Source organism: Aotus nancymaae, unplaced genomic scaffold, assembly GCF_030222135.1.
Source record: "Aotus nancymaae isolate 86718 unplaced genomic scaffold, 86718_ANA_hifiasm-v0.15.2.pri h1tg000040l, whole genome shotgun sequence".
Classification (NCBI taxonomy): Eukaryota; Metazoa; Chordata; class Mammalia; order Primates; family Aotidae; genus Aotus; species Aotus nancymaae.
The window spans coordinates 122699970-122725651 of record NW_026988454.1 but is presented as its reverse complement, the minus strand read 5'-3'; the positions used below and the strand labels follow the sequence as shown (position 1 = coordinate 122725651).

The following is a 25682-nucleotide window of genomic DNA, read 5'->3' as shown; positions in this document are numbered from 1 at the left end:
TGGGAGTAGACTTCAGAGTTCCAGCTACTCTTTTCATTGGCTGAGAAGGAGCCTTCCTCTGGGCGCCGCAGCAGCCTAGGTTGGCTCCTTCTGGGGCAAGCATTGCATGAGGGTAGGTCTGGGCATGGGAGTGAAGGCTTCGTGGGAGGGTCCAGTGGGGCCAGGCATGAGGACAAAGAGGTCCAAAGTAAGATTGAGTTGGGACCACAGTGCCCAACCCAGCACTCTAGCCTGCTCCTTGCTACCAGGAGGAACAGTTTTGAATTGCCAGGTACTCTTTCTGGAGTGCCTTAAGTACGAAGCATGCCACTTGAGCAATCTCTTCCTCCCCTCCATTTTCCTCTGTCCAGCCTGCGGGCCTTAGGAAGTGGGCATGGGCCCTGTTGTTTACTCTCTGATGCTGCTCCTGGGTATGGCCTTGGTCCACACAGGGCCAGGATGGATGGCGCAAGTGAGATGGTGTAACAGCCTTTACTCCTTCCTTGGCCAGAAGGCTGACCCTGACCCAGTTCCAAGATGGTCACAGGGAGGGACCACATGGAACTCACAGGGTCCCTGGGATGCCACTCGAAAGATGGGTGGAGGGAATGGAATCACAGGTGCCCACTGAGGCCAACAGCCTAGCTGCTCCAGGTGACCTCAGGTGGTAGCTGGTACTGCCAGGAGCTCCTGGCTGGGTTTATATGTATGTATGGTGGGAACCACAGTGCTGCCTTAGTAGCAACCCTCACTAATGTTCTGCAAACAGAAGTAGCCTTTGCAAACTCTACCTGGCTCTGCAAACCATTGTTGGAGCCTTCAATGGCAGTGGGCTAGGGTGAGGCAGGAGGAGCCCATTGGCTTGCCCCTGGCTTTTCTGTGGTATGAATGAACCACAGAGTAAGGATTCAGCAGCTGGACTGAGACCAGCTGCCTGCTGGCTATACCAGCCCTGAAAGTTATCAGCAAATCTTTACTGAATTTACCTGGTGCTTCTCTGAAGGTATAGGGAGCTGGCAGTCCAGGTTTCAATAGACTGCCAGCCTTCAATCCGTTCTTGCCACCAGCCCTGGACAAACTCACCTGGCAAGAGGATAGTTTCTCTGTGTGTAGGTTGCAGTCTCAGATGCTGCCTTTGTCTCTGGGTATACTCAGAATGAGATTTGTTTATGAATGACAGAAAAACCCAAATAATGGTGTTTCAAATTAGATGTTTATTTCTCTCTCACATAAAGGAGGTCTGGGATATTCTGTCCAGGTTTGTTAGAATGGCTCTGTGATCATCAGAGATCCAAACTCTCCCTATCTTATTGTGCTACCAACCTCCAGCTTTGCCTCTACTTCATGGTACAGGATGGCTGCCAGAGCTCCAGCCACCATACTGGCATTGCAGCCAGCTAAAGTAAGGAAGTGGGGAAGAAGGGTATGGCTTTCCCCACCTGAAGGTCACATCCATGTCACCCAGGACATGTCTCTGTATATCCTGTTGGGCAGAATTTAATCACATAGCTGCACCTAGCCTCAAGGGTGGATGGAAAATGTAGTCTTTAGCTTGGGAGGGTATATGCCAAGCTTAAAATCAGGGGTCTTGCTACTGAGGAGGAATACCAAACAAAGAATGGAGTGTAACTAGCTGTCCTTGCCACCGCCTGCAACCTGGGCAGAAGGTTCCAGATGCCATATGATTTCCATGGGTTCCTCTGGATAGCATCCTTGCTGTGGGGAGGGGGACACTGGCTCCCTGTCTGGGCCCTGTCTCCAGCTTTGGGACTTGAAGTCTTCCTTGGAGCTGTGATGGTAGCAGGAACACACTCGCCCTGGCATCTCCAGCTGGGAGAGGATGAGTTTGATGATCAAGGCCTGCCATGCCATCCCAAAGAGGATCCACAGGGACACCATGTTCTTGTACCACAGTGGGTACCTCTGGGAGGGGTTCATCCCTGGGAGAGAGGCAAGATCAGAGGATGGAGGCCTGGGAAAGTCAAGACCACATTCCCCAAACAGAAACAGGGATACAGGGTTTGATTCATCTGAGCAAGTTTGGGGGGTCAGTGGGACAGAACATGGAGATTCCTAGATTCATGGTCACCTCCAAAGGATTCCACAAAGCCTCCCTGGATTGTTGCTTGGGTTTGGGAGCTACATTTCCTCTTCGTCTTTCTGAGGGAATCTGTTTATGCTCCATCCTAGCAGTTCTCAAAGTGTGGTCCCTGGGGGCGGCAGCATCAGCATCCCTGAGAGCTTGTTGGAAATGCAAATGATGGGGCCCCTACCCCAGACCTACTGGATCAGAAACTTCAGGGGTAGGCCCATCAATCTGCATTTTAACAAGACTCCAGGGGATTCTGATGTCCACCCTATTGTCTGCTGGGCTGCTTGGTTTTCTCATATCTGAAAGGAGGCAGCTTGTTGGAGTCAGGGGATTTTGGAAGAATAAGGGAACCACTGGAATGTGTATTCTGCCTCAGTTCTTTAGTCACCTGTCTGAACCTCCTTTACCTGTGAGATGGGGAATATGACTGTGCCCCTTTGACTTTTAGGATGAAGTCCAAATCCTCAAGGCCCTCTGCCCATGTCTGCAGTACACCTCTCCCCTCTGACTGCCTGGCCATTCCGGTCTTCTTCCCGTTTCTCCATCTATCATTCTTCCTGCCTCTGGGCCTTTGAACCTGTGGCCTCTCAGCTCCAGATGCTCTTCAATTTTCCATTTTTCTTGGCCTGGTTACCTTCCCTCATCCTGCAGACCTCAGTTCAGACATCGCTCCCTACGGACCACATTGGGTTCCTCTGTTACACGTGGCCCATGTGCATCTGCTGGGGAAGTTACTTCCTCATCTATAAAATGCAGACAGTAAGACTCCCCTCCTATGAATGTTGGGAGGATCACAAGGGGTTTTGCAGCTCAAGAGCTCAGAATGGTGCCTGGCACATAACAGGTGCCCAAGACCTGTAGGTGGTTGCTTGTTTCACTCACCACCAGACACCCCCAAAGAAGCTGGTGCTGGGTAAGTAAAGGCCAAGGGCGGAGACTGATGGGAGCTGCTGTGAGTCTTAGATGAATCTTGCCAAGGACTTGCTCTATCATGTAGTTCCCTCCCTGGAGGTCTGCTTTGCCTCCCTCATCAGAGTGGAATCATTCAAAGGGTAGAGATGTCCCCTTCTATTTCTTCGACATCCTTTTCTGTCTTTGTTCCCTGTGCCATGCCTCTGTCTACTCCTCATCCTGTCTTGCTGGCCCCAAGACAGCCTCTCTCTCCATGTCCCCCAAGGCTGGGCCCCCTCTCTAGGACCCCCCGCATGGGAGCTGACCTCCGCTGCCTGGCAGCAGTTGGGATTGGATTAGGCTGATTGGGTTATGGGGCCATGATTCCGCTGACAGTCCCAAATGAGATCAGGCAGTGAGCCGGCTCTCTGGCCCTGCCAACCGCCAGCTTGGCTTGCTCCTGGCGACAGAGGGGAGGAGGCGATCTTCTCCCTTTTTATTCCATTTTTGTATACTGAAATCATAAGTAGCAGGAGACCCGGCAGCTGGCAAGGCGCTCAACTGAGCTGCAAATGCAATTGGGAGGCGCGAGGGCTCTGGGAGCCGGGGAGGAGCAGCCGGCGGGGACCTGGGGGCGGCTCTGGCCACAGCCTTCAGGCAGAGGAGTGGCTGTGAAGACAACCCCTCTTGTGGCTGCTGATGCAGGGACTTTGAACACCCAGTAGCCAAGTGGTGGACCTCAGTACCCCCATCCAAGAAAGGGCTTGTCCCTGTCGCTGGAGGACAAGGACAGCTGAGATTTGAGAATAGGCATGGAAGACTCCGAAGTATAGGTGGTGTGACGGGGCCCAGGCTTGGGAGTTTGTCCTAGACTGGCCCTGACTTACTTGCTCTGTGACCTTATGCAGCTCCCTTCCCTCCCGCAGGCCTCAGTGTTTCCTTCTGTATAAGGAAGATCCCTTGCAGGTGAAGCAGTTGAGGCTTGCATTGTGGTGACCTGCTATGAGGCACGGCCATGGCTGCAGAGGGGTCCAGGAGGTAGCAAATCTCCAGAGATGTGGTGAAGCGGGGTCAGCTCTGCCAACTGCAGTGGCCGCTGGGCAGGAGTGGTCTTGCCCATCTGTGCCCCAGGCCTGGGGACCCCCCACTGGGCTTAACATTTGGACCGGGTCTCCTCAGTCAGGTTGTATTGGTAGGAGAGAGGGGGTTATAGATTTTGGACTTTATCCTAAAACTATGGGAAAACAATGAAGGTCTTCAGAGGAGTTGGGCAGGTGACATCATAGCCTTTGTAATTTTTAAAGGTCGTAAGGGCCAACAGGGATCAAGGAGAGAGGTTGCACAACTGCGTGGGTGCCATCCTTACTATGCTCTGTGTGAGCAGCAAAACCATAGGATTGTGCAGTGCCCAACCTGTGCAGCTGCATGCAACAACCCCGCCTGGACCAGGGAAATGGCAGCAGAAATAGAGAAGAAATGACAGATCTAAGAATCATGCTCTGAGCTGCGAGGGTGCAGGTATGGCTCTTGGAGCTTCTGGGCTCAGTTCTCCTCAGACACATCTCTCTACTCTGAGGGTAAAAGTGGGAACGTGACCCAGTTGTAAGAAATCTTCCCAAGAATTTCCTTCCAGAGCAACAGACTTCTAGGATGAGGGAGATCAAGAGAAGGGGGCAGCGTGAGGCCCCAACACAAGACCCCTCTTTCTGGGGACCTTGCAAACAGAGGCTAGAAGGCACCGAGGGGCTCTAGGGATCACTTCATTTTACAGGCAGGAACACTGAGGCCCAGAGAGGAGACATTTTAGGTGGTCTGGAAAACGTATGAATTTTGGAGTTAAATAGATGAGGATTCACATTTTGCTAGCTGTGCAATCTCGGGCAGATGGCTCAGCCTCTCTGAGCTCCAGCTTCCTCCTTGGGAAAATGGAGGTGACAGCTGTTGGCCTAGGTTGCCTGAGGAGTGAGCTGATTGTGACATTGGTAAAACTTCATTCTTCCAGGCTCGGTTCTGTCGCTGAATGAGTGAAGAAGGGCAAGGCCTCCTCCGCAGGGCCGGGGATCAGAGGGAGGGCACAAAGCCCCTTGAGGCCTGTGCAGCGGTGCAGCCAGGGGCACCTTTGGGGACTGTGAGCTGGGGCGCAGCCACTCCCCCACTGCACAGAATGTCCCTCTACTGCCACCTGCTGGGCATCGGCCTCAGCCTGCTTATGCAAGGCTGGTGGCTTCTGGGGCCTGTGTCTTGCCTAGGTGGGGTAGTGTCACTGATTAAACCCACCCTCGGTCCAATGACCATGAGGCCCTTTCTTGCTGACACTCAGAATCTGCCTGCCAAGTGTTCGCCCACAGGGCTCTGGGGAGGCTGGGGTTCCAGGAGTCTGCCAGACTCTATTGCCAGATCCCCGGGGACTGTGCCTTCCAGCCCAGGAGCAGTGGGACCAATTGGCATTCCATGGGAACAGAGTGAAGTGGAGAAGGGATACTGAAGTGGGGAAGGGAATGGAGCAAAGTGGGGAAGGGAATGGAGCGAAGTGGGGAAGGGGAAAGGATGGAATGGACCGGGGAGGGAGGCAGGGACTCCCGTCATGTGGAGAGCTCTTAGCACAACAGGTGGGCTTGTGGATGTGTGAGAACCTCTCAGCGCTGGTCAAGGCAGGTAGGAGTGACCTCAGCCCTGTCACACAACAAAGATGGGTAGGACAGTGTCTCCAGACTTTGAGCCTAAAAGCCCCCACATGGCATGCACACAGCAGGTACCCCAGCTGCGGGAACAGATGAGTGAGAAGTGCAGGCAGCCGAATCTCCCCACCCAACCGCCCGCCGGGAACTCTCACCAATCACGTAGTCGCCGAACCCCACGGTGCTGAGGGTGATGAAGGAGAAGTAGAATCCCTCCATGTAGCTCCAGCCCTCCATGTGGGAGAAGAGCAGCGGCGGCAGCAGCAGGAAAAGCAGGAGGCCCGAGAGGAGGGCGCCAGAGCCCGCCAGCCACTGTGCCTTGCCCGGGTCCTGTAGGTGCAACAGCGTCCCCAGGCCTCCTGTGGCCTTCAGCCCATGCTTGGGAGCTGAGGGGGCTCTTCACTTGGTTCCCTGCCTGGCGCCTACGTCCTTCCTGTCTGCCCAGTCCCACCCCGTCTCCACCACTAACTCCCTTTTTCACTGAGGATCCTATTCTGGGCAGTGACCCCCGATCCCATCACATCCCCACCAGTAATCCTTGCTCCCACCTCTTGTCACTAGTAACCCCAATTCCCACTGCAGCCCCTCATTCTAGAAGTGACCCATCCCCCTGTCCAGCAGCCTCCTCACCTGCCAGGTGACCCCCAGCCTGCTGGCACAGCGGTCTACTCCCTGCTGCATGAGATGCCCTAGTCGGTTGAGCACCACGAGGTTGAGAGGGATCCCCACGAGGGCAAAGAAGACGCAGAAGAGGCGGGCGGCCATCGTGTTGGGGCTCAGGTTGCCATAGCCTGAGGCGAGAGGGGCACTCAGGGGATCTTTCCAGCCCAGCCCTGTCCACTTGCCACCAGAGCCCCACTCCTGGGCCCGACCCCCAGGGCCCTCATTCTAACCCACCGCAGATGTGAGCAGCTGATACTTACCAAGGCCCTCCTTTTCCATGCTCAGCACTGTTCAGGGTGCCCTGTATATTCGTTCCCTTGGTTCACCCTCCAAACCATCCTTCCAAATCAGAATGATGTGCCATATTCTACAGTCTGGAGAAGCTCTAGGAGGCTAAGCTGTGTGCATGAGCTGAAATCCACCAAGTGTGAATCTCCTCTTCCTCTCTTCATGTCCTCCCTCTCTGGATGGGCAGAGGGATGCTGGAGGGGGCAAAGCCTCCAGCTGCTGCACTCTCAGGATCTACTGCACCATTCAGGCTAGGCCATACTGCCTCCATGCCACTCCCAGCCATGCCTGGACACAGTGGGGCACTGAAGCTGGTCATTCCTGTCCAGTGCAGCACTTCTTTTGCAGGCAACTTTTGCTCGGGGATCCCTGTGGCCTGGCCCAGACTTTCTCACAGCTGCACTGCAGTGAGTAGCTCTTCCCACTCTAGTCTCCTTCCTTCCCTCTCTCCTTTCACAGGTATCAGGCCTGCTTGCAGTCTGAGGCTTTTGCCATTAATTCCTGCTCCTTCTCTTTTATCCTTCAAAGGCTCCCCTCAATATAGCTCTTGTGCATCTACTTCTGTCTTGATATCTGATTCCTGGAGGACCCAAACCAGCACAATGGGCTCCCTCATAAGTCTCAGTGGGAGGGAGGGACAGATGGTGAGTCACCAGCTGCCTAGGGGAGGTAGAAGTTGGGGGTCTCTGATCACGAAGATAGGGAAAGGGGAAGCTAGGGAAGGAAAAGATGTCCAAAAAAGACTCTATCCCCTTGGATATTCTTTTCTCCACCCTTCTTGATCACCACCACTATCTTGTCTTACTAATATGCAAACCTGATTAGGTCATCATCTAATGACAGCGGATGTCAGTGAACCTCCCCATTGAACGCTGGGTAGCCACAGCCCCATTCAAGCCACCTCTCACTTCAGCATGTCTCCTGACTGCCACCTTTTACCTTGCTGGGATCTCTGGGCATTCTGCAAGGACCCTAAAAATCCATCTATGATTGGGCTCATCTGTACTCTCTGTGAATGCAGCTCCTGTTTCCAACCCTCTCCACCTACCTGGACCTCCTTACTGCCCTCCAAACACACAAGTCACACTCCCACCTCAGAGTCTTTGCACTCACTGCCAGAGGGTCCTGTCCTCAGATAGCTGCGATTTGCTCCATCATTTGACTCATGTCTCTGCTTCAATGTTACTGTATCAGCCAGTCCTTGAATGGCCACCCCACCTACAATAGGTGCCCCCATCACTATGAGACCCCTTTAACTAGCTTTACTTTTCTAAGCACACCCCACTACCTGATTATTGTCCATGCCCGTGTTTATTGTGTGTCTCCTCACACTAGAATGTCAGCTCCCCAAAGGCAGGGACTTGCTAATCTTGGTTACCATTGTATCCTCAGTGCCAGTGTCTGGCTCACACTAGGTACTCAGTTTACTTGTTTATTTATATTTATTTACTAGTTTTTTTTTTGAGACAGAGTCTTGCTCTATTGCCCAGGCTGGAGTGCAGTGGCATGATCTTAACTCACTGCAACCTCCGCCTCCTGGGCTCAAGCGATTCTCATGCCTCAGCCTCACAAGTAGCTGGGACTACAGGCACCCGCCACTGCTTCTGGCTAATTTTTGTATTTTTAGTAGAGACAGGGTTTCACCACGTTGGCCCGGCTGGTCTCGATCTCCTGGTCTCATGTGATCCACCTGCCTTGGCCTCCCAAAGTGTTGGGATTACAGGCATGAGCCACTGTGCCTGGCCTTCAATTTATTTGTTGAACAAATGGATGAATAAATGAGAGAACCAATGAGCAAGCCAGAAATGGAGTTCATAGATGATGAGTGATTTCTGGGCTCAGGCCTGTCCTACTGGCCGGGAAGTATTTGTGTTAGGGCTTGGAAAGTACCGCCCTTAGAGGGTGCTGGCCCCAGGGTAATGGGGTTGCTGAGGAGGCTGCCCTCCGCTGTGCCTCTCAGAATACCTCTTCTTCCCTTGTGGCATTCCAGATGAACCTCATCTCCCATCTGCCCCTCCTTCTCTCTCCAAATTCCCCCCGTCTGTATGTGCATGCACATGAGGTCTGCGTCACAGAACAGAACCCTCGCCCCTCCCCTCCTGTTCACTTTACAATGGCTAGACAACTCTGCTGCTCACTAGCCGTATGACCTGGGGGAGATCGTGCAACATCCCTGTGCCACCGTGTCCCTATCTGTGACATGAAAATAGGCCAGGCCCGGTGGCTCACGCCTGTAATCCCAACACTTTGGAAGGCTGACGCGGGTGAATTACTTGAGGTCAAGAGTTTGAGGCCAGCCTGCCCAATGTAATAAAACCCTGTCTCTACTAAAAGTACAAAAATTAGCTGGGCATGGTTGTGGGCACCTGTAATCCCAGCTACTGGGGAGTCTGAGGCAGGAGAATCTCTTAAACCTGGGAGGTGGAGGTTGCAGTGAGCTGAGATCATGCCACTGCACTCCAGCCTGGGTGACAGAGAGAGACTCTGCTACAAAAAAAAAAAAAAGAAAAGAAAGAAAATAATAAGACCTATCCTTGGGGGTTGCCATATGGACAAATTGAAATCTTAAACAGCAAAGTGCCCAGCACAGTGCCTAGTACAAAAAGACCTCAGGTGTTTCTCAGGTGTACTGTGTGGTGGGGGCGGGAAAGGGCCCTCCTGTCTCTGCCCTTGTCACTCTCACAGCTGGCTGAAACTGAGTGGAGAGGAAAGGACAGAGGCATAATCCAGGCTAGGAGTGGTAGAGCTGGGAAGAGAGGTGGCAAAACTCTGAATTTGGTGGGCCAAAGCCACAGGCCTGGAGAAGAGTGTGGGAAGTATGGGGTTTGCAGACTAAAGGACCCCCAGATCCGGGAAGCCTGGCCTATGGTGACTGTGCTTTAAGACCTGCCACCCTGGAACTCAATACACGCTGAGTGAAAGCATTTTTAGTGGGACTCCTTAACGTGGCAGTATTTATTGAGCACCTGCTGTATGCTGGGCCTTGTAATAGACCCTTGTAATAGACCTTGGGGATGTAAATGATGAATTGGCCCATCCTGCCAGTGCTTCAGGGGCTCAAGGCTCATGGAATCTGAGGTGCCTCCCAAGCATGCTTGTCTCAGGGATTGCCCAAGCTCCCGTGTAGCCTTGAGGTCTGCCTCCAAGAAGTACTGGACAATTTAAAACTAGATGGAGAATCCTCTGGGTGCTCTTGCTTTACCCCACCTTGCAGGGAGGCTGGGATACTGGTGTCCTGGAGAGAGGATCCTGGCTGGCCAGGAGCTGGGAGGCCATAGCCCAAGTCATGGGTGATATCAGCCTGCCACCTGGTGGCATGTCCTGTGTCATGCAGGGGCTAGGGCAGAAGGATCTGGGTGGCCCGACAACGTGCATAATTTCCTGGGTTTCAGAGCTGCAGGGACCTAGCCTGCTCTTCTCCTTCTCTGCACAGCAGCCCCTCAGCACCCTCCTGAGACAAGCTCTGCCTCAGCTCTTCCACAGGGCAGGGTGTCCCTGTGTGTGGGGAGGATGGTGATGAGGAGTGGGAATGGGGTCTGGAGATAGGGAGACAGAAAGAATGGCCATCTCCCCCAGGGCTAAAGCTCTTTCTTTGGATTTCTTTTTCTTTTCTTTTTTTTGAGATGGAGTTTCACTCTTGTTGCCCAGGCTAGAGTGCAATGGTGTGGTCTCGGTTCACCAGTCTCCGCCTCCCAGGTTCAAGCGATTCTCCTGCCTCAGCCTCCAGACTAGTGGGATTATAGGCATAAGCCACCACACCCAGCTAATTTTGTATTTTTAGTAGAGACAGGGTTTCTACATGTTGGTCAGGCTGGTCTCGAACCCCCGACCTCAGCCTCCAAAAGTTCTGGGATTACAGGCTTGAGCCACAGCACCCAGCCCTTTCTTTGGCTTTCTACTCCTTCTTCCTTCCTAATATCTCCCCACCCCTGCCACTTCTACTGACTACCACCCCCAGGGCTCAATGTTGGGTGGGCTCAGCTGAGGAGACTGGGATCCTTGTAGTGTCCAGAGACATGTTTCTCACTGTACTGGGAGACCTCTCCTTCCTGAAAGGCCATGTGGGGCAGAAATCCCCTAGAGCAGTGTTTGTCAAACTCCAACGGTGCATATGAATCCCCCGGGGACCTGGGTGAGATGCAGAGGCTGAGTCAGGAGGTCTGCTGTGAGGCCCCAGACTGCTCCCAGGTGATGTCCATGCCACAGAGCCAGACTGCACTTGGAGTCATGAGGCTCTAGGTAACCCCTCCAAAAGGCAATCAGCTTGCTGCCTCTGAGCTGCCTTCCTCCCCACCCCATTCCCCCGACCCCATCCCGCCCTTACCAATGGTGGTGATGGTGGACACAGAAAAGAAGAAGGAGCCCACGAACTCCCAGCGCCCCATGCTGGTGGTGTTGCTGAGGAGGCTGGCACCGTTTTTGTACGCTTGGATGATGTCCTGGGGAAGAGGCTGCAGTGATCACCAGGCTCTGTGGGGTGATGGATTTCCTGCACCCCATAACACACACACACACACACACACACACACACACACACACACACGCCCCTCACAATTACTCCTTAATCCCAGCCCACCAGGGTAAGGAGACTCTAATCCTCTAACTAAGGGCTCGCCAGGTGCAGCTACCATCAGCTACCATGGGGACAGCTTCTTCCCCACCCTTTACCCAGGGCCTAGGTCAGGATGGAGTCCTAGGAAACCAACCACTCGTCTTCTCCCCTGCTTACTCCCATTCCTAATTAACTCTAATGTGATGGAGTCAATGTCACTTTGGGTATAAAGGAGGCAGTGCAGCTACACGATCCTGGGCAAATTGCTCAACTTCTCTCTGTGTCTCAATTTCCTTACCTGTAGAATGGTAATACAAATAGTACCTACTTCATAGACTTGTCGTGAGGGTTAACTAAGGTATTATGTGTAGACTTAGAACAGTACCTGGCACATGGTGACAGCAGTTGCTGCCATCATCATTACTAGGCATATAATGTTGTAGGACTCTGGGGAAGAAGGGTGTTCATTCTCATTTGGGTAGGAGCAGAGGACTCATAGAGGAGGTGGTGTTTTAGCTGGGCCTTTCTTTAGGGTCAGGTAGAATTGCTTCTGGTGGAAGGACATTTAGGTAGATGGGACAGCAGTGCAGAGGCTGGGAGGTGAGACTGCCTGACCTAGATTAGGGAGACTGGTGAGAAGTGATTGAGGCCAAGCTGTGCTTGCCTCTGCCATGCCAGGGATGAAGTGGCAGGTATCATCCAAGATCACTGAGCAAAGGGGAGGTAGGTTCTGGTTTGTGTGCTCTGTGGCAGCTGGCAGTATAGAAGGGGTTGACCAGAGGGGAGAGACTCCTGCAGAGGTGAGTGATAGGTCCTGGCCTACCTCCTGGCATGGAGTGGTCCAGGAAGAACAAAGAGGAAATATTCAGAAGCTCAGGCCTCTGGGGCTATTTAGTATGGGCAGTAAAGGAGATGTTGCAGAGGATTGTGAGGGTGTGTGGACATGGGGCAGACAATAGAGATTTAGGACAGGTGGAGGAGCAGGGCTGGGAGGAGGAGGACTGCTTGCTCTTGGCCTTGAGGAATTTGAGAAGTTGCATGTACATATCTAGTGCTCAGAAAGATCTGGGCTGGATACCACATCCTTATTCCTGGAGATGGCTGAAGCCACAGGAGGGCTGAGGAAGGGGGTGAGACGGTGATGGAGGGAGTTGGAGGGAAAGCCCAAAGAGATGACAGCCTGGCTGGGAAGCACTCACATTCACAGGTCACTACTGAAGCAGTGCTCATGGTGGTAAATAGCTCCAGCTTGGCTATGTAGCCATGCATTCGTATTTAACCTCTCTGAGCCTCAGTTTCTTCACCTCTGAAACAGGATGATAAAAACAGTACCCACCTGTGAGGGAGGTGAGAATGAAACAAGTGAATACAGGTAAAGCACTAGGAACAGTGCTTGGCACACAGTAAGCGCTACAGAGGCATTTACTGTTATTATCATCACCGTCACAGTCATCTCCCTGGGCCCAGGCTGCTTGTAACTGAAGTTCACCACCTTTGCAAGGGCAATGGCAGGCAGCCTCGGCACCAGGGCCCAGCAGTTGGGCTGTATTTGCAGAAGTCTGCAGGTGGGGAGATGGAGGAAGCACTTTAAGTCCTTAGTAGAGATAGGCCTGGCGCTGCCTAGCTCCCAACCTCACCGAATCTGCCTAGTCCGAGGGTTCAGAACACCACTTCCGCTCCATGCTGGGTCCCTTCCCACCCTGGCACGGTTCCCTGCCACATTCCGGAAATGGCTTTGGGCTGGAGACTCTGGGTGGAGGAGCCACCCGGACTGCAAGGCGGGGATTCTGGGCTGGCGCGGAGGTGTCTGGACTCTGGGCTCTTGGACGGGGTGGAAAACCAAGCCAGGGCCCGAGACATCAATGCCTCCGCCGAATCGAGCAGCTGCCAGTCTGGCGTCTCTGCAGTCGGAAGATGCGCCACCCCTAGAACCCTCCCCAGCCTCCTCCGCCTCGCTGAGTCCCACCCTCGAGGAGCCTCTGCTCAGTCACCTCTGCATCCTCCCCCAAATGCCGCCTTCAGCCCTTGCGGGCAACCGCGCGGTGGCGGCGGCGCGCCAAGCCCTCGGAGTCAAGCGGGTTCAGCCAGCGAGCGGCCCTGCGTCCGCCCTCGTCTCGAACCCTGGTCTGCGCACCTCAAGCCCCCTCTCTGAGTTGCTGGTGGCCCCGGCCAGCACGCCTCGGGCCCATTCCACCCACCATCCGGGAGAAGCGCGCCGTCCCCCAGGCTCCTACAGCCGCGCCCGCGCTCCTGCACATCCTTAGACTCGCCGCCCCTGCCGTCCCAGCCCTCAACTAGCAAATGTGCGCCTAGGTTCTCCCTCTGGAAGCGGCCAGGTGTGGCCTTTAGTCCTTCGCCCAGCAAGCCCAAGGCGACCTTTCCCGGGACGGGCCGGGCGGGGCTGGGTTCGCGCGCTCCCTGCCGTGCTCGTCCTCGCCCCTAAATTTGGATCTGCCTCCCGACAGGGCCAGCATGCCTTCTCACCCGCAAGGAGGACTCGGCCCGGCTTTTCTCAGTCCTCTCGCTAGAGAGGGGGTCTTTTCCTTCGAGGTCGCCCAACCCTCTGGTCCCAGCGCAGAAACGCCCATCCCCGTTGTGCTCGCGTCTAGGTTCCCGGCGTTTCCCTGACCAGGGCCTGAGCAGGCCCCCGCGCCCTCGGCCTGTGCACCCTGCGGCCCCCTACCCCATCCTGCCGCACCCGGGCCGACCCTGCTCGTCCCTGACCCTGATCAGCGAGTCCAGCGCCGGGCGGTCCAGACACGTGAAGTTCTCCAACAGCGCCCACTTGTCGCGCTGGAAGCTGCGGCTGGAGTCCTGCGCCGCACGGCCCTCCAGCGTCCAGAACACTCCGGTGCCCAGCGCCAGGTAAGCCAGGTAGGCGAGCAGCAGGAGCACGGTGCTGGACATCACGCAGCCGCAGCCCCGGACCCTGCCCTTGGGAGCCGCCCGGGCTCGCTGTCGGTACATAGTGGGAGAGGCGGGGAGCTGGAGCCTGGAGCGGTGGACAAGGACCCGGGGAAGGAAAGGGCCAGGAGCCCAGCTCATATCTCCTCTCGCAAACGCCTGCGGGTGCGTGGGGAGGAGGAGTGCTGGGGAATGGGACAGCCTGGCCCCACCCAGCTTTGGGATCCAATCCCAGGGACAAAAAGAGGCTCTGAACTGTGGACATCTGGCCCCGCCTCAAATGTGTGAGCAGTGCCCACCCGATAGGCTTAGGCCAGGAAGAAGGAGAAGGCTGCCTGGGTGACCGCAGGCGTTGAGGGAAGGGGCCCCCAGCCCCCCCAGCCCCCTAACATTTCCTGAAATGAACAGGGGTAGGGACTCCTGGAAACTGCACTCAGGGGAAGAGATAGTAGAGACCAACTTTATTGTCTTGGGGCCCCTGCCTAAGTTCTGGGACTGGGGGCTATCTCCAAGGACTTGCTGTCTGTCAATCTCAAGACCTCCTTGGGTCTCCCACACCTCCGTCCTTTCCTTTGTGCCCAAAAAGAGGGGCCCCAGCTGATTGCCGCTTGTCCGTGAGCTTGGGAGGCAAGAGGAGCCTTCACCAAGAGGCTTGTCCACTCCTTGCTTCTGAGAAGGCCCCCAAAACCCCTCTACCCAGAGTGGAGGAAGGTCCAGGCTGTGTGACGAGTCCATGGGTCCTCAGCTTCCCAGTCCTCTCTTGGATGTGGCGAAGTCCTGGGGTGTGACTTGGACTTTTCTTGCTGCTCTAGATCCTCCCCAGATCTCCTGCCTGGAGCCTCCTTGGCTCCACAGCCTTGCCTCAGTCCTGTGCAGAGGAACCCAGCCATGTAGGAGCCCACTTACTGTTGGGTGGTGGGAAAGGCAGAGGCCAAAGTTTCCAGGCCTTGGGATGGATTGGTCTAAATCTCTCCTTTTGGTCAGGGATGTTGCAATCTGGCAGGGGAAAGGCCAGACCTGGAGGATGCATTCCTGAGAGAGGCCAGATGTTCACTGAGCTCACTTTCTGGAAGGATCCTGGTCTCTGCTGGCTCTCTGGCTTCCCAGGGGGTATTTGCAAAGGCCCTTGAGAAGGCAGGAGCCCAGAGGGAGGGATGAAGTTAAGGGGGTGGCCTGTGAGGGTCAGGGGAGGCCATAGCCTGGAAAGTGGGTGGGACACCCAAGAGGTCCTAAGCCTTGTTCAAGGACAGCCCTGGACCTCTAGGCAAGGGGAGCTGGAGATCTTTGAGTGCCCGCCACTCCCATGGGCTCTCATCAACCATGGGGCTGCTCCCATCATAGCATTTTGGGTACTGTGTTGGGGTTGCCTCTTTGCTTGTCTAGTACCTAAAGGCACATCAAGGGCAGGCACTTCCACTGCTGTATCCCCAGACCCTGGCACAGCACCTGGCACATAGTAGAGACTTGGCAAATGCACTGTACAGGTATCAAATGAGGCAAAAGTGAAGTCATCCTTTGTTTGTGTAAGGTCTCCTGGAAGGGGAGGGCAGTGGAGATCTGGCCACTCTTCCAAGCTACCTTTGGGTGGAAGGCTGTGGCAGGGGCTCTGAGACAAGGGTGCACCTCTCTATCCGCACATGTTTTTAATCCTGTCTCACATCTCCTCTCTGTTCTTTTCTTGGACATACTTTCTCCGTTATCTCTTGGGAGAGCTCCTATAACCAGTCCTGGCTGAGAAGTGAGGGGGTTAGAAGAGGAGGAGACAGAGTTGGAAGTCCAGAGAGCAGATAAGGTGGGACTGGGGAGGATGTAAGGGGTTTATGGGGTCACCCAGGGGCCTCATGAAGAAATAGGGATCTTCTGAGGTCTGGGGAGTCCACTGGGGTCAGGGGCTGCCCCGTCCTTGATGCCGAGGCCCCTACTGAGAAGCCAGAGCTGGCAGCACCTGTGCAGAAGCAGGGGGCCCAGTGGAAGGATCAGCGCCAGCCACGCCAGGCCCAGGAGGATCCAGATGGCTGCCAGGCTCCGGTACACTGAGATATAATGCTTGCTGGGGTCTGTGCCTGTCAGGGAGCAGAATGGCATCAATGCCAGGGGACTCAGGACACAGCCACCTCCAGTTTCCATAGGGACCCTCACCAGCCAGAATGCCCTCTCCCTCTTCCTCATAACAAGGATAATAAGTGGAGGTAGGTCTCTGGGGGGTGGTGTGGGTCCTAGACCAGAGACTTCTGAGGATGTTGCTTAGAATCCACAGTAGTCCCAGAAATCACTGGTTTGGCTTCTTCGAATGACCAGGAGCTATCTTACCCTCAATAGTTGTCCTCAGCTGATGTCTCTCCATCCTCCAAATCCCAAGTCCCCCCCCACCCCTAATATATGTGACTGTCTTGTTCTCACCAACAACATAGTCCCCGAAGCCGATGGTGCTGAGAGTGATGAAAGCAAAGTAGAAGCCCTCGCCGAAGCTCCAGCCCTCCACATGGCTGAAGACCATGGGTGGGAAGATGAGAATGACCAGCGTCCCCAGGGTCAGGAACAGAGCCAGGCCCAGGACTCGCAGTAGCTGGGAGGGAGGGAGTCGGCCCCTGAGTCCGCTTGAAAGGCTCCAGGATTGTATGAGGTTGTGGGGAGTCTGGGGTAAACATGAGAATGGGACTGGGCCATAACCAGGCCCCTTCCCTGCCCTGCAGGCCCTTGAGGTGGGGGTTGTATCTATGTGTGCATGACCTAGTCCCACCCATGGAAAGATTTGGGCAGAGGGATTGCATTAGTGAGTCAAGAAGCGACTTGGAGACCCTTTGGGCTTGGGAATCACACTTGAACAGGCTCCCTGGGGACTCAGATCTGGGACAGAAAAGTATCCTTGAACAGTCTGCATGTCTCTGCCCTTGCAAGCCGCTGGCCAAGGGTGGGCACTGGGGGCCCACTGGGTGGCCTGCAGAGCTTGTTTGCTACTGCACAAAATGATGTCGGAGTTCTGTGATGTCCTTGGAGATGTGCTGCTGAGATCCTCCACTCAAAGGAGGACTGTGGGCCAGCTGCCAGCTCCTTCAGGGTGCTCAGCTGCAGAGAACCTCCTGGTCCAGGGGCACACCGTTCCTAGTAAGGCCACACCCAGTGCCTGATTGAGGCAGGTATGAAAGCCTGGCTGGTTTGGTCCACTGTGGGACAACTCTGACAGCTCACACATGCTGCAGAGCTCCCTGAGGCCAAGGCTTTGTAGAGCATGCACAGAAATCCAGCTCACCGCTCTGCCCAACCCTGCCTTCACCCTTCCTCTTTCACATCTACCCCAACACCATGCATGCCAAACTCCATCTCAGCATTGGCTTCTGGAGGACTCCACTTGCAACAGATCTGTCATAGCAGGCCCGTAAGGGAATTAGGGGGCATACCTGGGAGCGCCTGGGCTGGTCCTCCCATCTCTCAATGGGGGTCAGGTGGGCACGCAGCCCTGTGCCCAGGTGGTTGAGGAAGATCACGTTGAGCGGGATGCCCAGCAGGGCATAGAAGACACAGAAGACCTGACCTGCTTCTGTGCTGGGTGCCAGGTTCCCATATCCTGCAAAGGGAGGGAGCATGTGCAAATATGGAGAAAGGGAGACTCCAGAACGCCCTCTGCTCCTCTTCCCCAGACTCTAGCCAATGTTTGTCTGCCATCACCTCTTGGGGTGAGAAGGAGAAGCTCCCCTGTTCCCATGAACTCTGCTGGGATATTTTTATTTATAGGACTCCTGCTCCTTTTTGAAGGCCCATCTCAAATGACTCTGCCTCCATGAAGCCCTCCTTTCTGCCACTCTCCTTCTCCCTACTGGGTGTGGTTCCCCACAGTGTTTGATGTCATTGCTATGTCATTGCTATCTCATTATTGACTTTATCTTCTATTAATGGTTTGTGTGTGTGTACTTAGTGTGTTCCTCTTTGTTGGACCAGAAGTTCCTTGAGGGCTGAGCCTGGGTCTGATCCAAGTTTGTATTTCCCACCCCCAACTCCATCACTCTGCCTGGAATGTCACCTGAGTTCAAGAAAAGTATGTGGAATTGGACTTCCATGAATGGATGGGGGCAGACCTGGGTCTGACAGTTTCCTCGGGATGGGATGGAGTGAGTTTTCTGGCTGAGGGGGTGTAGCAGCTGCTGTCATTGCCCTGTTCCCTCGGAACACACAGAATACTACCTGCAGCTGTGACTGTAAACAAATCACCCCCAGTTCCCAGTTCCTGCACATCTCTCTACCTGAGAGATTCTTCTGGTCAAAGGAGTGTGCTTGGTCTATGGGAAGGTTCAAAATACTGGGGAACGAATACAGTCCAGACCAGATCTCAACCTCTGAGGGCAGGGATTGGTAGCTAAATGGCCTCTCATTCTTGTCCCTCATTGGGACTGTTCTGAGGATGGGCTCTATCTAGCCTCTCAGAAGGTCCCAAGCGGAAGTGAGCCCAGTCACCTAAGCCAGTAATCTGCTCATTAATGCAAATTTCATTGCCTTCTTCTCCCTACTGTTTCACTTACCCACTCCCTCCCTGGGCTTCCTGAATCATCTCCTAGACAAACCATATCCTTGTCTCAGCATCTGCGTTTAGGGATCCCAAACTAAGACAGGGGGCTTAGGGAAGCTCTTCTCTACCCCAGCCCTTTACCTATGGTGGTGACGACGGTGCCTGCGAAGAAGAAACTGCTGCCAAAGTCCCAGTTGCTGGGGTTGGTGGAGTTGCCTTTAGGGTTCACACCTTTCACCCAGGCTTCCATGATGACCTGTGGGGAGGTGACATGGGGCGGTGGGGAAGAAGGATGGTTACTGGGCACCAATTGGTGCCACGCTCTTGGCCGGGTGCTTTTGTGTCATCTCATCCAATGATACTCTTAGATGGTATTGTTCTCATTTCATGGAAAAGGAAATGAAGGCTCAGAGTGGCTAAGAGGCCTGTGCAAGGTCACTGGACTCCACCTCCAGTGTCTGTTCCACTGGCCAGGGCTGACTGAGGTGTGGGCTGCAAGCACGGACTGGGGCGGGAGATGGGCCTGAGGGGTAAGGTAGAGGAGGCTCAGGGAGGGGGTCCGTGAGAGATGCTGCTGGTGGCCAAAAGGATGTCACGCATATCGGTTGTTAGAACAATGGGAAGGTTTAAGGTTGGATGTGTCTGGAAGGCATTGCTGGGGAACGTAGGGTTTCGGGACCACAGGGAAGCTGTGGGCTGCCTGCCATGAAGCTAACGGTGGGACAGAGAACCCTGTGTTCCCTAAGTGTCCAGGTGAGTGGGCCCCCCAGCTCTTTGCTGCTTTCCAGTGAGCCCCAGCCCTTGCCTATGGGAGAAATTCCAACAGAGGCCAGGACAAAAGTGGTGTGTGTGAGAGTGTGTGTGTGTATGTGTGTGGTGGTTGGTGTTTAAATGTGATGTGTTGTATGCATGTGTTGTGCATGGCAACTGTGTGTTGCACATGTGTGCATGTTTATGTGTATATGTGTGTTGCACGTGTGTGCATGTTTATGTGTATGTGTGTTGCACGTGTGTGCATGTTTATGTGTATGTGTGTGTTGCACGTGTGTGCATGTTTAGTGTATGTGTGTTGTACGTGTGTGCATGTTTACTGTATGTGTGTTGCACGTGTGTGCATGTTTATGTGTATGTGTGTGTTGCACGTGTGTGCATGTTTATGTGTATGTGTGTTGCACGTGTGTGCATGTTTATGTGTATGTGTGTTACACGTGTGTGCATGTTTATGTGTATTGTGTGTTGTACATGTGTGCATGTTTAGTGTATGTGTGTATTGCATGTGTTTTTACAGAACCCAAACCTTTGCAGGCTCAAGCCTACACCTCCCCCTCGAGACCCCACTTCCAACAACCTCTAGTCCCTGGACCCAGCTCCCTTGGAAAATGGGCAGGGCTCTCTCCTCACCTCCCGCCAATCCTCTCCCAGGGCAGCAGCACAGCCTTGCCACCTGTTAGAGCCCCAAAGGCAGGAGGAAGCCAGGGACACAACAGCTCTGGCTTCCAACTCCCATGGGAATGGGTTCCCTCTGGCTGGGTGGGTGTGCTTGGATCAGGGCTGGGGTGACCCTGGTGGACCAAGCCAGTCAGGGCATCCGCGGTCACAGGCTGTCTGCTTCTCCTCACTTTGACGGGAACGGCCTCTTAAGATGTGGACTTTGGCCTCCCTCTCTTTCCCATACCCACAAAGTGACCAGGGCCCAGCGTTCCTGAACAGGCTCTCTCTCTGGAGACCCTCACTCTTGGGGGCAAGTACTCTAGTCCAGGGCCATCTCCCACCCCCTACCCACCCCGCCAGGGCTGCAGCCCTCATCCTGCTGAGGTTGCCGAGTGCCTGTGCATGGATGCAGGCAGCAGCGGGTTCTGCCTTCCCAGTTCTGTAAACTTGGGCAAGCAGTGTTTTCCCACGGAGGCAATTTTTAATACTGCTTTTAATACTAGTTACGCCCTGTGCGTGAGGGAGTTCAACAGGAATGTGTGTTCTTCCAGAATCTCACCCCAGCGTTCTTCTGCTGCCCGGCTGAACTGCCCCTGGCAAGGAAGGGTCTCTCCCGAGGCTGAGGACTCTCAGGGAAAGGGATGTCCTGTCTTCCCTGGGGAGGTCCCTGGGGTTAATCAGTGGCAACCCCCTCAGGGCTGCAACCAAGCAGATAGCCTCCCTTCTTCTTGGTTTACAGAGCGAGTTCAGGTCACAGCTACCAACCCTTCCCATGCCCTTCAGCTTGGCTTTCACCTCCAATGCAGAGCAGAGGGAGGAGGACGTTTCAGCTTCTCCAGGGCCTCTGCCTCATTCCCAGGGTTTTTGGGGGGCTCCTAAACTGTTCTCAACCCCGAAGGGGTACTATAGACCCCTAACTTTGACTAACCCTATCCATCAGGTAGAAGAGAATAAAACCTGAAGCTGGAGGCCTCATTTCCTGGTCTCTCACAGCTTCAGAAAGTTCTCTGTGACCACCCAGCCCGTGCATCATCTTCTAGACTGGCTGTTCTCCATCCTGAGGGGCCCCAACATCGCCTGGAGGGCTTGTTGACACTCAGCCTGCAGGACCTATCCTGGAGTTCCTGAGTCAGCAGGTGTGGAGTAGGGCATGATACCTGCATTTCTAACAGGCTCTCAGGTGATGCTGATTCTGATCCTGGGACTACACTTTGAGAACTACTGCTCTAGGCTGCATCCTGCCCCAGCACTTGTGCTAATTTGTATGGTGAAGACCCAGGGCTCCAGCGCCAGAGGCCTGGGCGTGAGTGCTGTCTCTACCAGTGGCTGTGCAGCCTTGGCCAGTGTATTCTACCTCAGTTCCCATCTACAAACGGGAGATAGGGATTGTTAATAGGTAATTATAGGAAGACACCGGTAACACGCTCAGCATTAGATGAGTGAATCATGATTGGATGAAGTTGGCTATGATGACCCTGCTCTCCACTGGCTTAGGCACATTGTAAATGCTCAGTAAATACCAATTATCAATAGATAATTGATAAAGTGATTCTGCATTTGGTCTATTCCTTTGCAGGGGCTGTCACTCCAGCACCTGTTTCAGATGCATTCACCTCCCCCTCACAACACCTGGTTTTGCCTTATTTCTGGGAAAGAGAGAAGCAGAGAGGGTGACCCACTCTGTTGCTAAGAGAGGGCCCTCTTTGGGTGCAGTGCTGGTAATCTCAGTCACCTTGACCATTGCCCCCCAAACCCAGCTCCAGGTACAAACAGGCCAGGAAAGGCCAGCTTGGTGGCTGCTCCTGGCGTTTATGTGTGTCTCCCACCTGCAGCTAGGGAGAGGGCAGAAGGAGCTGCAGCCCTGGAGTTGGGGAAGGGGAAGTGTGAAAGTGTGGGAGAAGGAAATTTGGACAGCGTTGATAACACTGACATCTGGTTCCCGTTCACCCAGCAAGTGACAGCTTAGAGAGAGCTTTTAATCTGCTGTCAAATGTCTGCAGTTTAGATATGGTTATTCTCTTTGCCTTACAGATGAGGACATTTGGGTCTAGAGAGGTTAAGTGACCTGTTCAAGGTAGACCTGGGGCCAGAATCCAGGACTAGATCTCATCAGGCTCTCTGTTCCCACCACATGCTGCTTCCAAACTGGGCATCAGCCCCTGGGTGAGGACTCTGGATCTGCCACAGGAACCCCTATTCCACCAGCCTTCTCAAGCCTCTCCATCCCAATCCCACATCGCTCCCCTTCACCTGCACAAACTGCTCCAGGGCCCACTGGTCCAGGCAGGTGTAGTTCTCCAGGAAGCGCAGCTTCTCCAGCTGAAACTCGTTCCTGGACTGAGCCTCTGCCTGCTTCTCCAGCAGCTGGAAGATGGTGGCACCAAGCAGCAGATAGCAGACATAGGCCAATAGCAGGGGCAGCACCCGGCCACCCCAGCAGCTGCAGAGCCCAGCACCGGGCATGGTGTGGCCAGGACCCTGCCAGGGCTGTGGGGCTGGCTAAGGGGAAGAGGCGGGAAACAGGTGAGGAGAAAGCACCCGAGGACCTGTGCCCTGCTTGCCGCCTGCCCTGCCCTCCTCCTCGGCACAGGTGTCTGGAGGCTGAGGAAGACTGTTTGAACAGTGCGGCTCAGCTTGGCTGCGCTAAGTGCTGTGCTGTGAGTGCAAACAGGTCGGCCACCCCCACCCGGCCTTTGTTTCCATGGAAGTCAGTATCATGGACCCTTCAAAGAGACCTACCAGGTCTTTCTGAGTGCTTCATGTCTCTCCATCTGGCTTCAAGTTGGATGGATGTTTCTGGGCTAAATCGGATAGGTGTGCTCACTCTGTACAGGCCCCAGTGGGCTCTCTTGGCAGCCCCCAGCATCTTCACCATTAAAGGCTGCAAGTCCCCAGCTTAGGAGCTGGGAAGAGATCGGAATGGTTGTGAATAAACCTTCTACTCAGTTGCCTTGGCTACAAAATGGGGCAGGAGAATTGACCTGCCTATTGGGGGAACCTCAGGATGAGTAAACTGAGTGACAAATCAGGGCAAAGTAAATAGCTGATTGTCTCACTCAGCCTGATGGTAAGAGTATCAGGGTTGATTCTGCTGATAAATTGGACACAATGGCTTTATAGCTTTTGCTAATTTGTCTTGAATGAAGCTACCTTCAGAGGATATGTTGGTGAAATATCCATGTGAATTGAAAAGAAACTTAAAGTATATCCTGATCCTAGGATGGTAACAGCAGCTCTGAGTGGGTGGAAGTGAGGGTGCTTTCCTTTCTCTTTGCGTGTGTGTGTGCGCACATGCTTGTTCACATACACGCATAGCAGCTTTATTGAGATATATTTCACATGCCATATCATCCACACATTTAAAGTGTGCATTTCAATGGTTTTTAGTATATTCACAGAGTCTTCAAGGTTCAGCCTTGTTGCAACATATAACGATACTTCATCCTTCTTTCTGGCTGCGTAATATTTCATTGTGTGGCTATAACACATTTGTTTATCCATTTGATTTCCAGTTGATGGACATTTGGGTTGTCTCTGTTTCCTTCTATTATGAATAAAGCAGCTATGAACCTCTGTGTGTGAGTTTTTTTTGTGTGTGTGTGGACATGTTTGCATTACTCACAGGTACATACCTAGGAGTGGAATTTCTGTACTATCTGGCCACTCTGTGTTGAACTTTTTGAGTGAACTGCCAGCCTATTTTCCAAAGTGGCTGAATCATTTTCTATTCCCACTAGCACAGGGCGAGGATTCCGATTTCTCTGCTGTGTTTTCTGCTGTTTCCTTTAATGAGCTGTGGCTGCAGACACTATGAGTTGCTTGCTGAGTATCCTTTCCCTCCTTCCCAGCTAGCAGAACCCCAGCTTTGTAAGTGTCAACCCCAGGCAATGGAGCATAATTGGTGTAAGTCATCGTGCTAATCTTCCTCCCCTCTGTTTCAGCCCCTGAGAGCAGTGAAGTCAGTGCAGACCCATAAGACAGTGGGGCAAGAGGGTCAGGGCGAGGAGAAAGCCCAACAAGGTGCCACAGTCCCAGCCTCAGCCTGGTTCCTGGGAGCTGTGGCAGGTGAAGTATACCCCAGCGAGTCCCAGCAGGGGAGCTGGGCTTTCATATCCCCACGTTAGTCAGTCACTTGTGCATTTCTCAGGGAAGATGGCTCCAGGAGGCTGTGGAGAGTCCACTGAAGGAGAGCCCCAGGTGCAAGCTAGGCCACCGGAAGAAAGACACATCAATGCCTGGGGAGGAGACCTGAGGTCAATGCGTCCCCTGCACCCCCTTTCCCAGGCTCCCTTGCAGTTGGGGGTGGCTGCATGACCCAGGTCTAGCCATGATTGGGCAGAGTGGGCAGAGTGGGCTGTGGGGAGGTTCGGGTAAAATTGTTGTCTCTTGACAACGGGTTCATCTGCAGCTGGCCCCACATTTCTCTCTCTTTCTGTCTGGGCCTGCTGAGCCATCTTGTGTCCCTGAGGAAGAGGTCATGGGCACTGCAAAGACACTGGACCAGTTCCCTGGCACACCTCTCTCTAGAGTTCTTTTTATGTTAGAAACATAACCCTTATTTGTTTCAGCCACTATTAGGTATTCTGTTACTTCCCAATTGTTATTACGAATTTTTTTTAATTTTTATTTTTTGAGACGGACTCTTACTCTGCCACCCAGGCTGGAGGGCAGTGGTGCAATCTCGGCTCACTGCAACCTCCGCCTCCCAGGGCTCAAGCAATTCTCCTGCCTCAGCCTCCCTAGTAGCTGGGATTACAGGCGTGCACCACCACACCCGGATAATTTTTTGTATTTAAGTAGAGACAGGGTTTCACCATGTTTCCCAGGGTGGTCTTGAACTCTTGAGCTCAGGCGATCTACCCTCCTCGGCTTCCCAAAGTGCTAGGATTACAGGCATAAGCCACTGAGCTCTGCCTGAGTTCTTTTTCAAAAACTATTCAAGGCTTATTTGAGTTGGAAGGCATCGGAACACACTCCGGGTATTTCCGGTAATTAGATTGTGCTGTAGGAACCGGGGAGCAGCCAGGGTTCCAGAGCCTTCTAGCTTTTTACCGGGCAGCCTGGCCTGACCGCTCGCCACTCACCCCTGGTGCTTCCTGTCTGCCGTTTCTCTGCCTTGGGGCTCCCCTCCTGGCATCTCGTCAGATCTGCTCCGTTGTCCTCTGCTTCTTTCTCTTGGTATTTCTTGACTTAAATCCTTTATGGAGGGGCTAAGTGCCCAGGAGTGCCTTTTCTTTTTTTTTTTTTTTTCTCTTTCTTTTTTGAGACGAGGAGTGCCTTTTCATGGTGGCTACTCTACAGGCGTCTGGTGGGCTGAGGATGGCCCATCCTTGGGTCAAGTGCCTTCCTCAGCTGACCTGCCCCAGCCTAGGGGACGGGAGCATCACACGTGTAGCCACCACCGTATCTGCTGTGGCAAATACAGTGGCCTGTCTGTCCAGGACAAGCCACAGTTGTTTTTGTAATAAGGAGGAGAGAACAAAAGAGAGAGAGAGAGAGAGAGAGAGAGAGAGAGAGAGAAAGAGAGATCTTGCAGAAGATAAAACAAGGGGGAGAAATTTATTATTTTCAGGTATGTGGATGATCAAGAGACTGGTAGTAACACAGGGTTCTGCTAAAAACCAAACAAAACCGAACAACAAATCGCAGTGAGGGGAGGTGGAGCCCACGTTGTATGGGCTGCTCATTAAGAACGTCCCGACG

At 53.8% G+C, this 25682-nt stretch overlaps 2 protein-coding genes across 4 annotated transcripts; both read right to left on the bottom strand.

Annotated features, from left to right (window-relative positions):
- Positions 1 to 1173: 1173 nt before the first annotated feature.
- KCNK17 (potassium two pore domain channel subfamily K member 17) lies at positions 1174 to 14208 on the bottom strand. Its single transcript, XM_012464357.2, has 5 exons — positions 13868 to 14208; positions 10916 to 11030; positions 6271 to 6431; positions 5796 to 5970; positions 1174 to 1919 (listed from the first exon to the last, which is right to left on the bottom strand). The coding sequence occupies exons 1-5, from the start codon at positions 14186 to 14188 to the stop codon at positions 1609 to 1611; spliced, it is 1083 nt and encodes a 360-aa protein (XP_012319780.2). The 5' UTR covers positions 14189 to 14208; the 3' UTR covers positions 1174 to 1608.
- Positions 14209 to 14489: 281 nt separating this feature from the next.
- KCNK16 (potassium two pore domain channel subfamily K member 16) lies at positions 14490 to 22605 on the bottom strand. Of its 3 annotated transcripts, none has more exons than XM_012464297.3 (5): positions 22230 to 22605; positions 18690 to 18804; positions 17446 to 17612; positions 16448 to 16613; positions 14490 to 15220 (listed from the first exon to the last, which is right to left on the bottom strand). In XM_012464297.3, the coding sequence occupies exons 1-5, from the start codon at positions 22440 to 22442 to the stop codon at positions 14910 to 14912; spliced, it is 972 nt and encodes a 323-aa protein (XP_012319720.2). In that variant the 5' UTR covers positions 22443 to 22605; the 3' UTR covers positions 14490 to 14909. The 3 variants fall into 3 exon arrangements, with proteins under 3 accessions (XP_012319720.2, XP_021521182.2, XP_012319721.2); XM_021665507.2 differs by having other exon boundaries at positions 14490 to 14915; XM_012464298.2 differs by lacking the exon at positions 14490 to 15220 and adding an exon at positions 15840 to 16110.
- Between the last annotated feature and the right edge of the window lie 3077 nt (positions 22606 to 25682).

Excerpts from the sequence above, each read along its gene's own strand:
- KCNK17 (XM_012464357.2), bottom strand. The coding sequence starts at position 14,188 with ATGAGCTGGGCTCCTGGCCCTTTCCTTCCCCGGGTCCTTGTCCACCGC. Across the intron at positions 6,432-10,915 it reads GTCCACCATCACCACCATTG|GCTATGGCAACCTGAGCCCC; the intron begins GTAAGGGCGGGA and ends CTCTCGCCTCAG. Across the intron at positions 1,920-5,795 it reads GTTCGGCGACTACGTGATTG|GGATGAACCCCTCCCAGAGG; the intron begins GTGAGAGTTCCC and ends CCTCTCTCCCAG.
- KCNK16 (XM_012464297.3), bottom strand. The coding sequence starts at position 22,442 with ATGCCCGGTGCTGGGCTCTGCAGCTGCTGGGGTGGCCGGGTGCTGCCC. Across the intron at positions 18,805-22,229 it reads CCCTGGAGCAGTTTGTGCAG|GTCATCATGGAAGCCTGGGT; the intron begins GTGAAGGGGAGC and ends ACCTCCCCACAG. Across the intron at positions 17,613-18,689 it reads CACCGTCGTCACCACCATAG|GATATGGGAACCTGGCACCC; the intron begins GTAAAGGGCTGG and ends CTCCCTTTGCAG.